We start from the raw sequence: 12,828 nt of genomic DNA on the forward strand, positions 1-12,828 counted from the left end.
GTGGCAATGACTTTGGAGAAACATCACTATCTCATCTGGAAGATCAACTCCCACTCGATTCAAGTGATTGTTGCACTCAGACAATCTGAGCACAAGCTCAAGGATTGAGCTTTTCTCCCTTAGTTTGCAGGCTAAGAAAATCGTCGGAGGTCTCATACCTCTTGACGTGGGCACGAGCCTGAAATCCCAATTTCAGCCCTCGAAACATCTCATATGTTTCGCGACGTTTCGAAAACGTCTTTGGTGCCTCTACTTAAACCATTTAACTGAACTATCACGTAGTTATCAAAACGTATATGTCCGATGTTCGCAACATCCACAAACGACGTTTGGGGTTCAGCACACTGAGCGGTGCAATAAGGACATAAGCTTTCTACTGTTCGCATAATCGCTACTGTCAACTTTCAACTATATTTTCTCTAGGAACATATCTAAAACAGTAGAACTAAAGCGCGAGCTTACGACATAATTTGCAAAAATCTTTTGACTATGTTCAGGATAATTAAGTTCATCTTATGAACTCCCACTCAGATAGACATCCCTCTGGTCATCTAAGTGATTACATGATCCGAGTCAACTAGGCCGTGTCCGATCATCACGTGAGACGGACTAGTCATCATCGGTGAACATCTTCATGTTGATCGTATCTACTATACGACTCATGCTCGACCTTTTGGTCTCTGTGTTCCGAGGCCATGTCTGTACATGCTAGGCTCGTCAAGTTAACCCTAAGTGTTTCGCGTGTGTAAATCTGTCTTACACCCGTTGTATGTGAACGTAAGAATCCATCACACCCGATCATCACGTGGTGCTTAGAAGCGACGAACTTTAGCAACGGTGCACAGTTAGGGGAGAACACTTCTTGAAATTGTTGTAAGGGATCATCTTATTTACTATCGTCGTTCTAAGTAAACAAGATGCATAAACATGATAAACATCACATGCAATCAAATAGTGACATGATATGGCCAATATCATTTTGCTCCTTTTGATCTCCATCTTCGGGACTCCATGATCATCATTGTCACCGGCATGACACCATGATCTCCATCATCATGATCTCCATCATCGTGTCTTCATGAAGTTGTCTCACCAACTATTACTTCTACTACTATGGCTACCGGTTAGCAATAAAGTAAAGTAATTACATGGCGTTGTTTAATGACACGCAGGTCATACAATAAATTAAGACAACTCCTATGGCTCCTGCCGGTTGTCATACTCATCGACATGCAAGTCGTGATTCCTATTACAAGAACATGATCAATCTCATACATCACATATCATTCATCACATTCTTCTTGGCCATATCACATCACATAGCATACCCTGCAAAAACAAGTTAGACGTCCTCTAATTGTTGTTTGCATGTTTTACGTGGCTGCTATGGGTTTCTAGCAAGAACGTTTCTTACCTACGCAAAACCACAACGTGATATGCCAATTGCTATTTACCCTTCATAAGGACCCTTTTAATCGAATCCATTCCGACTAAAGTGGGAGAGACTGGCACCCGCTAGCCACCTTATGCACCAAGTGCATGTCAGTCGGTGGAACCTGTCTCACGTAAGTGTACGTGTAAGGTCGGTCCGGGCCGCTTCATCCCACAATACCATCGAAACAAGATTGGACTAGTAACGGTAAGCATATTGAACAAAATCAACGCACAACTACTTTGTGTTCTACTCGTGCAAAGAATCTACGCAATAGACCTAGCTCATGATGCCACTGTTGGGGAACGTAGCAGAAATTCAAAATTTTCCTACATGTCACCAAGATCTATCTATGGAGAAACCAGCAACGAGGGGAAGGAGAGTGCATCTACATACCCTTGTAGATCGCTGAGCGGAAGCGTTCAAGAGAACGGGGTTGAAGGAGTCGTACTCGTCGTGATCCAAATCACCGGAGATCCTAGTGCCGAACAGACGGCACCTCCGCGTTCAACACACGTACAGCCCGGTGACGTCTCCCATGCCTTGATCCAGCAAGGAGAGAGGGAGAGGTTGAGGAAGACTCCATCCAGCAGCAGCACAACGGCATGGTGGTGGTGGAGGAGCGTGGCAATCCTGCAGGGCTTCGCCAAGCACCTACGGGAGAGGAGGAGGTGTCACGGGAGGGAGGGAGGCGCCAGGGCTTCAGGTGCGACTGCCCTCCCTCCCCTCCACTATATATAGGGGCAAGGGAGAGGGGGGAGGCGCAGCCTTGCCCCTTCCTCCAAGGAAGGGGTGCGGCCAAGGGGGGGAGGAGTGCCTCCCAAGTCAAGTGGAGGCCCTCCCCTTTAGGGTTTCCCCCTCCCATGCGCATGGGCCTTGGGGGGCTGGTGCCCCTGGCCCATTAAGGCTAGGGCACCCCCTTACAGCCCATGCTGCTGTATTGGACGTGGTGGAACAGTTTCCGGACCTCCGGACCCCTCCGGAATCCTCCGGAACCTTCTGGAAGCTTCCCGGTACAATACCTAAAAAACCCGAACTTTTTCCGGAACCCGAACAACAACTTTCCATATATAAATCTTTACCTCCGGACCATTCCGGAACTCCTCGTGATGTCCGAGATCTCATCCGGGACCCCGAACAACATTCGGTAACCACATACAAACTTCCTTTATAACCCTAGCGTCATCGAACCTTAAGTGTGTAGACCCTACGGGTTCGGGAGACATGTAGACATGACCGAGACGTTCTTCGGTCAATAACCAGCAGCGGGATCTGGATACCCATGTTGGCTCCCACATGTTCCACGATGATCTCATCGGATGAACCACGATGTCAAGGACTCAATCGATCCCGTATACAATTCCCTTTGTCTAGCGGTATTGTACTTGCCCGAGATTCGATCGTCGGTATACCGATACCTTGTTCAATCTCATTATCGGCAAGTCTCTTTACTCGTTCCGTAACACATCATCCCGTGATCAACCCCTTGGTCACATTGTGCACATTATGATGATGTCCTACCGAGTGGGCCCAGAGATACCTCTCCGTTTACACGGAGTGACAAATCCCAGTCTCGATTCGTGCCAACCCAACAGACACTTTCGGAGATACCTGTAGTGCACCTTTATAGTCACCCAGTTACGTTGTGACGTTTGGTACACCCAAAGCATTCCTACGGTATCCGGGAGTTGCACAATCTCATGGTCTAAGGAAAAGATACTTGACATTAGAAAAGCTTTAGCATATGAACTACACGATCTTTGTGCTAGGCTTAGGATTGGGTCTTGCCCATCACATCATTCTCCTAATGATGTGATCCCGTTATCAATGACATCCAATGTCCATGGTCAGGAAACCGTAACCATCTATTGATCAACGAGCTAGTCAACTAGAGGCTTACTAGGGACATGGTGTTGTCTATATATCCACACATGTATCTGAGTTTCCTATCAATACAATTATAGCATGGATAATAAACGATTATCATGAACAAGGAAATATAATAATAACCAATTTATTATTGCCTCTAGGGCATATTTCCAACAGAACTACCTATGATTGCTCTGTTGGGACATAATATTAAAGGGTAGAAATCCATAACAGGTAGGAGACTTCTCAGGAGATTTTTTTTCCTCTCTGTGTCACTCCAATGGCGACTCAGGCAAAACCCTAGCCCACCGTTGCCACCTCCCTCAGTATCATCACCACTCTGCGCTACCAGAGGAGACCAGCGGGCTAAGCCCACACATGGCGGATGGTCGTGGTGGGTAGCTCATTCGCCGTGCCCACACACTCTCTTCATTAGGGTGGTCTTCGCCCTGCATCCTATTTCAGCAACCACCGACAACTCCCCCTGCATGGTGATGGCCCGATATTCGAACACTTTTACAAGGGTATTTTGTTGGGGTTTCTTCCATTAATTCTTGTATTTTGTAACACTAATCCTCCGAGAAAGAAGAAAACTTGTTTTTACTAGTGATGTGCAAAACTATATATTTTTGGAAGGAAACCAACCAATATCCCAGCAACTAGAGCAATTTGGAGCAACTTCTCTTTTGGGGGCATCTCCATGAGAGGCTCCGCATCAGTAGACGACGTATAGTATGATTAGGGTTTGTAACTCTATTCGTACTCATCTCGAGATTGCTACTTTCTTAATCATTCATCTTATTGCGGATATTTGTGATATTACCGAGATGATTTCCCTTTGTTTGATCTTTGTGTTATTTTGTTATTTCCCTCTCATGCATGAGTAATCCCCCATAGGCATGGGAGATGCAAGAGATCTATCAGATTCATTTTATGCATATTCCGTATGTCATCATTTATGATAATTGTTCTATCATTCATCAGTTGTTGTTTACCTGTGATGAGCATAATGCGTGTTGTCCAATTTAAGGGCCCAAACAACATGATCCAATGACCTACACAGGTAATAAATATTGTTTAGCGAGTTTGTGATCTCCATGTGACATGTGTATGTATCTACAAGGAGCGAAAACAATATGAGAATAATGACGATCTACTACACTTAAAGCATTGGTCTAGCCTTGTGACCTTAATTGAGAAGACGACCATGCTATGGCAACGTCAATGCAGGACAATATGGGAGAACAATTCTAGCATGGATGAGTTCGACCACTCAAGGGTGAACCGCCTATAGAACAAACAATCTACGCACTAGAACCACAACACAAGGTAACTGGTATTACCGTCGCACTGACACGCTTGATGTATACTGCGATCTGAAGTTTCTTTATGCCTAACCTCTCCATTATAGACAACAAACCTTATACTTTCAACCGCTTTGCTTTGCATTCTTTACTTTCGTGTTCTTTATTATTCTCGCTGTGATTATCAACTCTTCATCACTCTGTTATTTATTTTACGAGACAATAATAAAATCTATAGATTTTCAAACAATTATTTCGCACAAGACCTTTGACAGCTTGTGTGCGATAGAAACATCCAAATTAATATTCTCCTCCTCTCTTCGTTGGGACGATAACTATTTGAGATACTTACACATATTGAAGGTGCTACACAACCACGTGTGTCTTGCAGACCATCACGCGACAAGGCGGCTGCCCACCTGGCGTCGAGCTCCTATGGCGGTGGCTCTGGCTGCCACAGACTGTCCCATCCTACCCCCTCTGGTTGCATTCAGGCTGGGGCGTATGGGTGCCTTGCCTCCCCGGCAGTAGATGCACACCCAACAACGCACCACCTGCAGGTCCATGGCATACATGGGTGAAAGGCCAGTCGACCCGGTTGGGCTCATTGGATCTATTCCGCAGATGTTGCCTCACAGCGAGATGAGTATCGTGGTGGTTCTCAGGATCTTTTAGCGTGGTGTCTTCATGGGAGGTGTGTGGACTAGCCGAGGTGTTGTGCGTGGGGGTGTTGGTATTGGGCGGTGCTCCAGGCAAAAGCTTGCCGACAGACGACGTGGATGTTTGTGAACGTCATTTCACCTCCTTGGAGGCGCCGCTGTGGATTCCATCCTATGCACACCCTCGGATCCAACTCTTTGGGTGAAAGCCTAAGGCTCGTTCATCTTTGCATACCCTATTCCCATAAACTTGATATGAGGAAACGTTTATCTAGTGGGATCTTGAGCTGTTTAAATTTTATCTCACATCAGTGTTATTTCTTCATTGGGAAGGATTGGCGTGGTCGAAGCACACCTTTATGTTCCGGTACAGCTTAATAAATCACGCACTAATATCAGCTGATTCCACTCCGCTAGAAACCAGAGACGATAGAAATCCTCTTTCAACCTATGACATGTTAATTTGTTTTAGAATCATCTTGCACAGGGAGATAAAACCCAGAATATTTTTTATTAAAATACAAGCACAAGTAATAGAACTTGCTTGGGATCAGTACTAAGCATGTTACTGTTTAGTACAGTAAGTTGAGCTGTATGCAACTGGATGGTAATAGCATGCATGTCAAGGGGTGGACAAGATTGAGTAATCACTAGTTAATTGCTTCTCCCAAATTGACTATTGTTCTTAATCCTATGGCTGGTTGTTCCATTGGCATTCGCTCTGCTCAGTATAAAGGACAAAACTTGCATTGATCTTGGTCTTGCTAGACCATGAAAGCAGGCGCAGATAACTAGTTTGGAGCCTATTGCATGACATTATTCTCATCTTGTCCTTAAACATATTCGGCTATATGAACCTGGTGTTCAATTGGGTTGTCGAACCAATTTTTGTTTGTATTGGGTTGTTTGCATGTCAATGCATAGGCCTAGAAAAACTCTTTGTACTCCGTGGCACCATCTAGATACGACAATAAGGAGAGAAAGCATTGTCTAAGAAACACAACCACCTTCCTGTAAGTGCATTCTTCCCCATAAGGAAACCAACATTGGAACGAGAAACTCGAAATTCAAAACTCAAAATTTGAAATCAAAACTTTTGAAGAACTCCGAGGCTTAAAATTCAGGATGTAAACAACGATTAAGTTTTAACTAGAGAGTAAATGTGTCCAAAATTTAAGCTGGAAGCTCTTAAACCACCAAACGTCCCTTTTAAAGAGTAAATCCAAGTTTATACACGTTGTTTTGGTACTATTGACACAAATGACCCCATTTAAGAGATTTTCGTACATATTAACTTATTTAGGGAAAACTGTGCCACATTTTACCCTTTTAAAGAAATTTAGCATGTTCTGTCAAGCGGTCCTAACAGTTAGGGTACACATGACTTGCCTTCCTGGTCCGACTCCCCGCACCGGTTGGCTAGGTCGAACCACAACCCGACTCGAGGTGCACCACTCTCGCACGCTCCCCTCGCTCTCGCGCACGATGAGAACGCGATGGTGGAGGGTGCTTAACTTGATTGACGCGGTGGTTCCTTCGCAAGGGGAGGAGATGGGCGGGGCGTGACGGGGTCAGGCTCGACCATGTACTGCAGAAGAGGCACACGACGCGGGGTGCACGGAGCCGAACCAGAGACCAAACCAGGCGAGCGTGCGCGTGGAAGAAAATAGTTGCAGAGGAAAACTCGTCGAGCGTGCGCCTGGCTTGTCATGAACCAGGCGAGCATGCGCCTGGCTTGCCTTCAAGAATCGTTGTTGGACATCGGATAGACTCGCGCGACGAGGGCTCCCACACCAAAACGCATGCCCACTTTGCGACTAAGAGGAGGAGACCATACAACATCTACTAATCAACTGTACATTCGCACGACAGGTATGGCACTGGTTCGTGGAGGGTACTGGTAGACAAGGCTTCGCCCCTAGGATAGACGAATCGTTGGAGGAGTGGTGCATCGGGCAGGAGCAAGACCGGCAGCACCGGAGAACCACACACGCTAAATGCCTACTTGGCATGTGGATGATATGGAAACACCGCAACGACGTCGTCTTCAACGGAGCAACGCAAACTGTCGCAACCTGCATCAGACATATCAAAGAGGAGGGAAGCTGGTGGGTGAAGGTTGGCCTGATCCGAGAGGTGGAGGGCTTACCGTGGGTGGCTCCTGAGTAGTTGGGTGCGTGAGTTGGGTGGAGTTGGGCAAAGCCTAACTGTAAATATCTGTACAGACGAACAATTTGGGTCGTTTTTCCATCTCTTCTATAATGAATGCTACGCATGTTTGTGCGTATTCGAGAAAAAAGAAAAACTCGTCAACATGACAAGTCATGTGTACCTTGACAACTTGGAACCACTTGACAAAACATCCTGAAATTTAAAAAGGGTAAATGTGGACACCTATTCCAAAATATCCCTAAATGGGGTGTTATTGATGAAAATGTATTAAATGGGTTAAATCCTGTTAAAATAAGGGTTTAAATGAATTAATCGTTCTGAACGAAAATCCCTTATACCTAGATTTTGGTTTGAGCTGCATCTCTGGTAAGGTGAAGCACATGCAGCTGTGTTTTGCACATTGACCGGGCCATAGAATGGTTATAACTCTTGACATATTACCTCACGAGGAATCTCGAGATTGGTAGGTAGCTAACAGGCCGATATAAAAAATAATGCTCCCATGTTTGTTTTGAAGCTGAATCTTGATCCAACCCCACACAGCGTCGTATGAAGAACGTAGCCTGAAGAATCCAAACTCAATAAAACAAGCAACTTGAGGACACCAATCTTCTTTCTAAGCTGTGCCATTGACATTCTTTGCTGTAACTGTCTCTTTCAGTTTGTCGTTCTCCATGTACAGAGCAGGTCACAGGCATTGCTAAATTAACAATGATCCATGACCAATCTTGGACCCATGACCTGTTTGTTCTGGAATCAGCTTGTGGTACCTGTCTAAGCCCCTCCTTTTCAATTAAAATACAGGTACAAGTGGTAACCATTAAATACCTCTACCTACTTGCTAGGGCCTAATTAACCTAGGTTTTCTAGAGCATTGTGTATACAGCAGCACTAGCTAGGTTGGGATTAGTACTGATTAAACATGTATTTGGTGAAGTAGATTGAGCTGGATGCAGCTGGGTGCTAGCATCTCAAGGGGGATTACAAGAGATTGAGTAATCAGTGGTACAGTTCATTGCTTCTCCCAAAGTGACTGTTTGTTCTTAATCTTTTGTCTGGCTGTTCCGCGGAAGAACCCAAAACATATGCTTATGGGTGTAAGCGTCTGATCTGCCCAGCACAAAGGGACAGAGAATTGCATTGATATTGATTTTGGTAGATCTTGGAAGCTGGCGCATGAAACAAGTTTGGAGCCTATTGCATGGCCATATTCTCATCTTGTACCTTCTTTTGTTTATTATAATGTAGAAAAATACAGATTTTGATGATCAATAGTTGTGGTTTGAGATGCTTTCTTGGTCTGAATCCTGTGAAGTTCCCAAACATGACTTGAAAGGATTTGCAACCGGAAAATTTGAATCATGAACTGATGATCAACGGGAAACAGAGGTGCTACAAAGAGAAGCGAATTAAGGGAGCAAAACTAGCAGCAAAGTTATGTTACACACCACACCACAGACTATGTGATTATGTCAGTAGCCACTGTATACATCACCACAAAGCAAGGCAGTATAGCCAATGGGTTGAACACAGAGAGTTCATCCAAATCTGAGCACGAACTGACGCTGTCACCGCTAGACTCCTCTGAAGAATTGCTGCTGTTGACGAGCTTCTTCACTCTCCCTGCCACCACCCTGCACACCAGCATCGCCCTCTTCTCGCCGCCGCCGCTGCCGCCCGACAGAGGCGTCTGCGTCTTGTCGTGAGCACGTCCGCTTGTCGCCATCGTCGCAATTTTCCCATCGCCGTCGACCCTGGCGATAACGAACACAAAACTTGTCAAGCTGAAGGCCCTGAATTTTTTTAGCTCTGAACTCTGAACATTTGCACCGGTGGTTCAGTACCTGAAGCCGTCTCTGATAATGCTGCACAGCTTGCAGTGCTGCGGAGACGACCGGCAGAGGGAGGTGGCACCGGCGAGGCCGAGGGAGCACGTGAAGGTGGTGCAGTGGAACCGGAGGATCTCGTTCCCGTCGGCGGCGCACCGTGGGAAGCTCCTCCTGGCCAGCTCATCGGTGCTGCTCGCCGCAATCGCCTTGACGCGCTCCCTATACTGCTCGAACCTCTCCACGGTCTTGCCGGAGCTGTGCACCTTCAGAATCCTCTCGATCCTGCAAATCGGCGCCGCCCTCGGCTTCCCTACGAGCCAGCTGGACTGGAAGATGATCTCCACCACGTTCCTGCTCGTGTCCTCCGCGCCGAGCTCCGAAACTGCGATCATTCATGCATCAATGGATTTACATCAAAATTATATATGATTGAAGAGTGTAAAGCTTTAATCAGCTGCGTTTTTGTTTACCTGCATGGCGGGTTGCTCGGTGGAGCTCGAGGGAGTCGGCTTTGACGAAGAACTCGTCGCAGTCGGAGCAGGGGAGCATGCCGGCGCCGCCGACGAGGCTTGTCCTGGGGTCGAGCACCGAGTGGCACTCGTAGTAGCAGCCGGAGAGCTTCCTGAAAGACCTGGAGCCGGCAACGATGGACGAAAGAGGCGACGAGAGAGCGGACGACGACGACGACGACGAGCTGACGGTGGTCGCCGTCGTAGCCACCGAGGTCTCCGAGTTGAACGACGACGACGCTGACACGACCGCGCCGGAAGCCACCACGGGCACGGACATGATGTCATTGTCCGGAGCCTTGAGAGACCTACTGCTGCTCGAGACATTGCGGCCGCTATTCTTCCTCTCGCTTTCCCTGCTCAGCACAGCGCTCTCCTTCGTGCCGCAGATTGACCCTGGGCAAGTCATGCTCCTGCCAATGCTGCTGACACTCCTTTTCGTTGTGGTCGTCGTCTTCTTCCTCTCGCTCCTGCTGTTCTTGCTCTCTACTGCTCCTGCTGGCTGGCTTCTGCTCTTCAACGCCATGGCTCTCCAGAAGGAAGAACCTGATTTCCTCTGCTCCTTTTTCTCTCCTCCTATGCTCATCTTCTTGCCAGCTGCAGGTGCATCCATTGGGGTTGGGGAGGAAGGAGAAGTAGCTGGAAGGCAGACCTATCTTAAACCTTGTTGGGAGGGAGGGAGAAAGGGGTGCTGAGATTAGGGAACGGTGTCTGAAGCTTTGCTCAGTAAACAAGCTTTAGGCTCCATTGCTCCATGATTAGTTTAGAGTATTGCCCTTAATGACCCCCTTTTGGTGTGGTGTGCGCACTGTAATAATCTGGTAATGGTGGGTGGTGGGAGTGAATGGAAAGGCACGCACACAGGGTTGCAGATGCCAAGGAGATAAAAGCATGGCATGGGCAGCTTGCAATCATGCTTCCAATCCTGACCATGTGGTATGATGTCTACCCCCTCTGTGTGTTCGTGTCTTTTTTTGAGAATGGCGAATAAACCAGAGGGAATAGTCATGTGATCTCGATCTCAAGATTATAACAAAAAGGATAAATGTACATCTCATGGTTTAGGAGAGTGAAATGCAAAACACCATCACAATAGCGGTCTCATTAGCAGGAAACCACCACTTTACAATGTGTGCCATAAATCACTGCACGGAAGAATTGACTATGGCAAAAATAAAATTGAGTATTATTTTGAGTGCGTTCTCACATGGCAAACCCCTCACGTGACGATAGGGGTGATGGTGTGCCGTTAACGGCCAGTTGGGGCCGGCTTGGTCAGAATGTCCCCCTTTAGGGAACGCTATGCCTTCGTGGAGAGATGGAGACGTGAGCAGCGAGTAGGGATGGCAGTTTTGCCCATGGGTATGGGTACCCGCGGGTACCCTACCCGAAAATACTGGGTATGGATGAGACTTTTTACCACTTCATACCCATGGGTATGGGTATCCATACCCACAAAATGCATGGGTAAGGTATGGGTATGAAATTATACCATGGGTAACCCAATGGATACCCAGAAAATAAATAAATAAATAAAACCCTATAATATGCAGATAAATAATTATCTTAAGTTCTTAACTAGCCCATGGACCACTAATTAAGACCTTTAATTGTGTGTCAATTGTCATTGTGAATTTTTGATGTAAGTGCAAACCTGATTGTTATGGATGGGTACCTAAATTAAGACCCTTTTCTCATCTTACTTTTGTCATGTCAACGCTATATATTGTACCCACCGGATACCCATTGGGTATAGGATACCCGACGGGTATGGGCATGGGTACCAATTTGTACCCATGGATATAGAAGTGGGTGGGTATAGAAAAAAGATTTGCGTAGAAAAGGGTCGTACCCGCCCATACCCTACCCATTGCCATCCCTAGCAGCGAGGAAGATCCCCACTCCCAGTACACCATCATGGATATGAATTTGTGGGTAAGTTTCAGACTGCTCAAGAACGAGACATTTGGGTTAGGTTTAGGGTTAGGCTTTGGATTTGGGGAGTTTGGGTTTGAGCTCTCATTTGAGCCTCTTTGGAAGGATTTGTTGGTTTATTTAGATTCTGTCATTGTAGGAGAACCATGAGACCATTGTGGATGCATCTTTCTGTGGCATGGTAGCGGATCCGTCCATCAAATGCGAGCTTCACCAGGCCAGTTCCAAGAAATGTGTTGCTTTTGATGGCATAGACACCCGGAGGAGATTTTAGGGTTGTGCAATGCAGGTTATTTTTGCTTGATTTCACTTTGTTGTTTCACCATTTTGCTATGTAGTTGCTTGATTTCAATGTGTGTGTAGTGACGAGTCATCTGAAACTGAATCTTGTTCATTTTGATTGGATTAAACTCAATCTTGTTGTTGTTAAAGGTTAGCCTGTAGTTTAATGAATTTGAATTTTACTGAATGTTGTTGTTCAAGTTCACTTTGTACTTTAGTGTATCTGAATTGTACTAAATATTGTTGTTCAAGTTCAGTCTATAGTTAAGTCAATCTGAATTGTACTGTCATTATGTAGTTAAATAGTAGTATATGTTAAAGATATAAGCTTGATTTATTGATTTGTACTTTGGTAAACAAGCATTTTGAAATAGTGTTGTCAGTCTAAACAATGATATTCTTAGGTGTGTTGAGTGCTATATTTTAGTTTTGGTGGAACAATTTAGTTTAGTTGTGCTTTGTTGTATTTGGATATCATTTAGATGTGCTAAGTTTGGTTGTTCTCTGTCAGTTATGTTGATGTGTGTCAATGCACTGTTTTTGTGGATGCCTTTTGCTTATGCATATTTTGGCTGGTAATGCCCACTGTTAATTAACTGGTAGTTGTTCATGGTCTAGTCAATTTAAATGAATCTTACTGTTTTCAGTTCAATTATTATTTGCAGGGAGGCCTAGACTATGTAATGGTTGATTGGGTTGTTGGGCCTTAGCCTGTCATACTGCAAAGGTGTCTAACAAAACTTTGGGAGATGTTTCACGAGAAAAACTATGGTAGGCTGATTGACATAGAGGCTTATAAGAGAGAGCTAGCCAAGCTTAAGAATCAGAATGAGTTCC

General features: G+C 45.7%; 1 protein-coding gene across 1 annotated transcript; it reads right to left on the reverse strand.

The window, feature by feature from the left end:
• Positions 1–8,784: 8,784 nt before the first annotated feature.
• On the reverse strand, positions 8,785–10,560 carry LOC123094611 (uncharacterized). The gene is made up of 3 exons (XM_044516582.1): positions 9,736–10,560; positions 9,281–9,647; positions 8,785–9,190 (listed from the first exon to the last, which is right to left on the reverse strand). Exons 1-3 carry the CDS (start codon positions 10,385–10,387, stop codon positions 8,896–8,898), a joined length of 1,314 nt encoding a protein of 437 aa, XP_044372517.1. The 5' UTR covers positions 10,388–10,560; the 3' UTR covers positions 8,785–8,895.
• Positions 10,561–12,828: the final 2,268 nt, after the last annotated feature.

Source organism: Triticum aestivum, chromosome 4B (assembly GCF_018294505.1).
Source record: "Triticum aestivum cultivar Chinese Spring chromosome 4B, IWGSC CS RefSeq v2.1, whole genome shotgun sequence".
NCBI classification, from domain to species: domain Eukaryota; kingdom Viridiplantae; phylum Streptophyta; class Magnoliopsida; order Poales; family Poaceae; genus Triticum; species Triticum aestivum.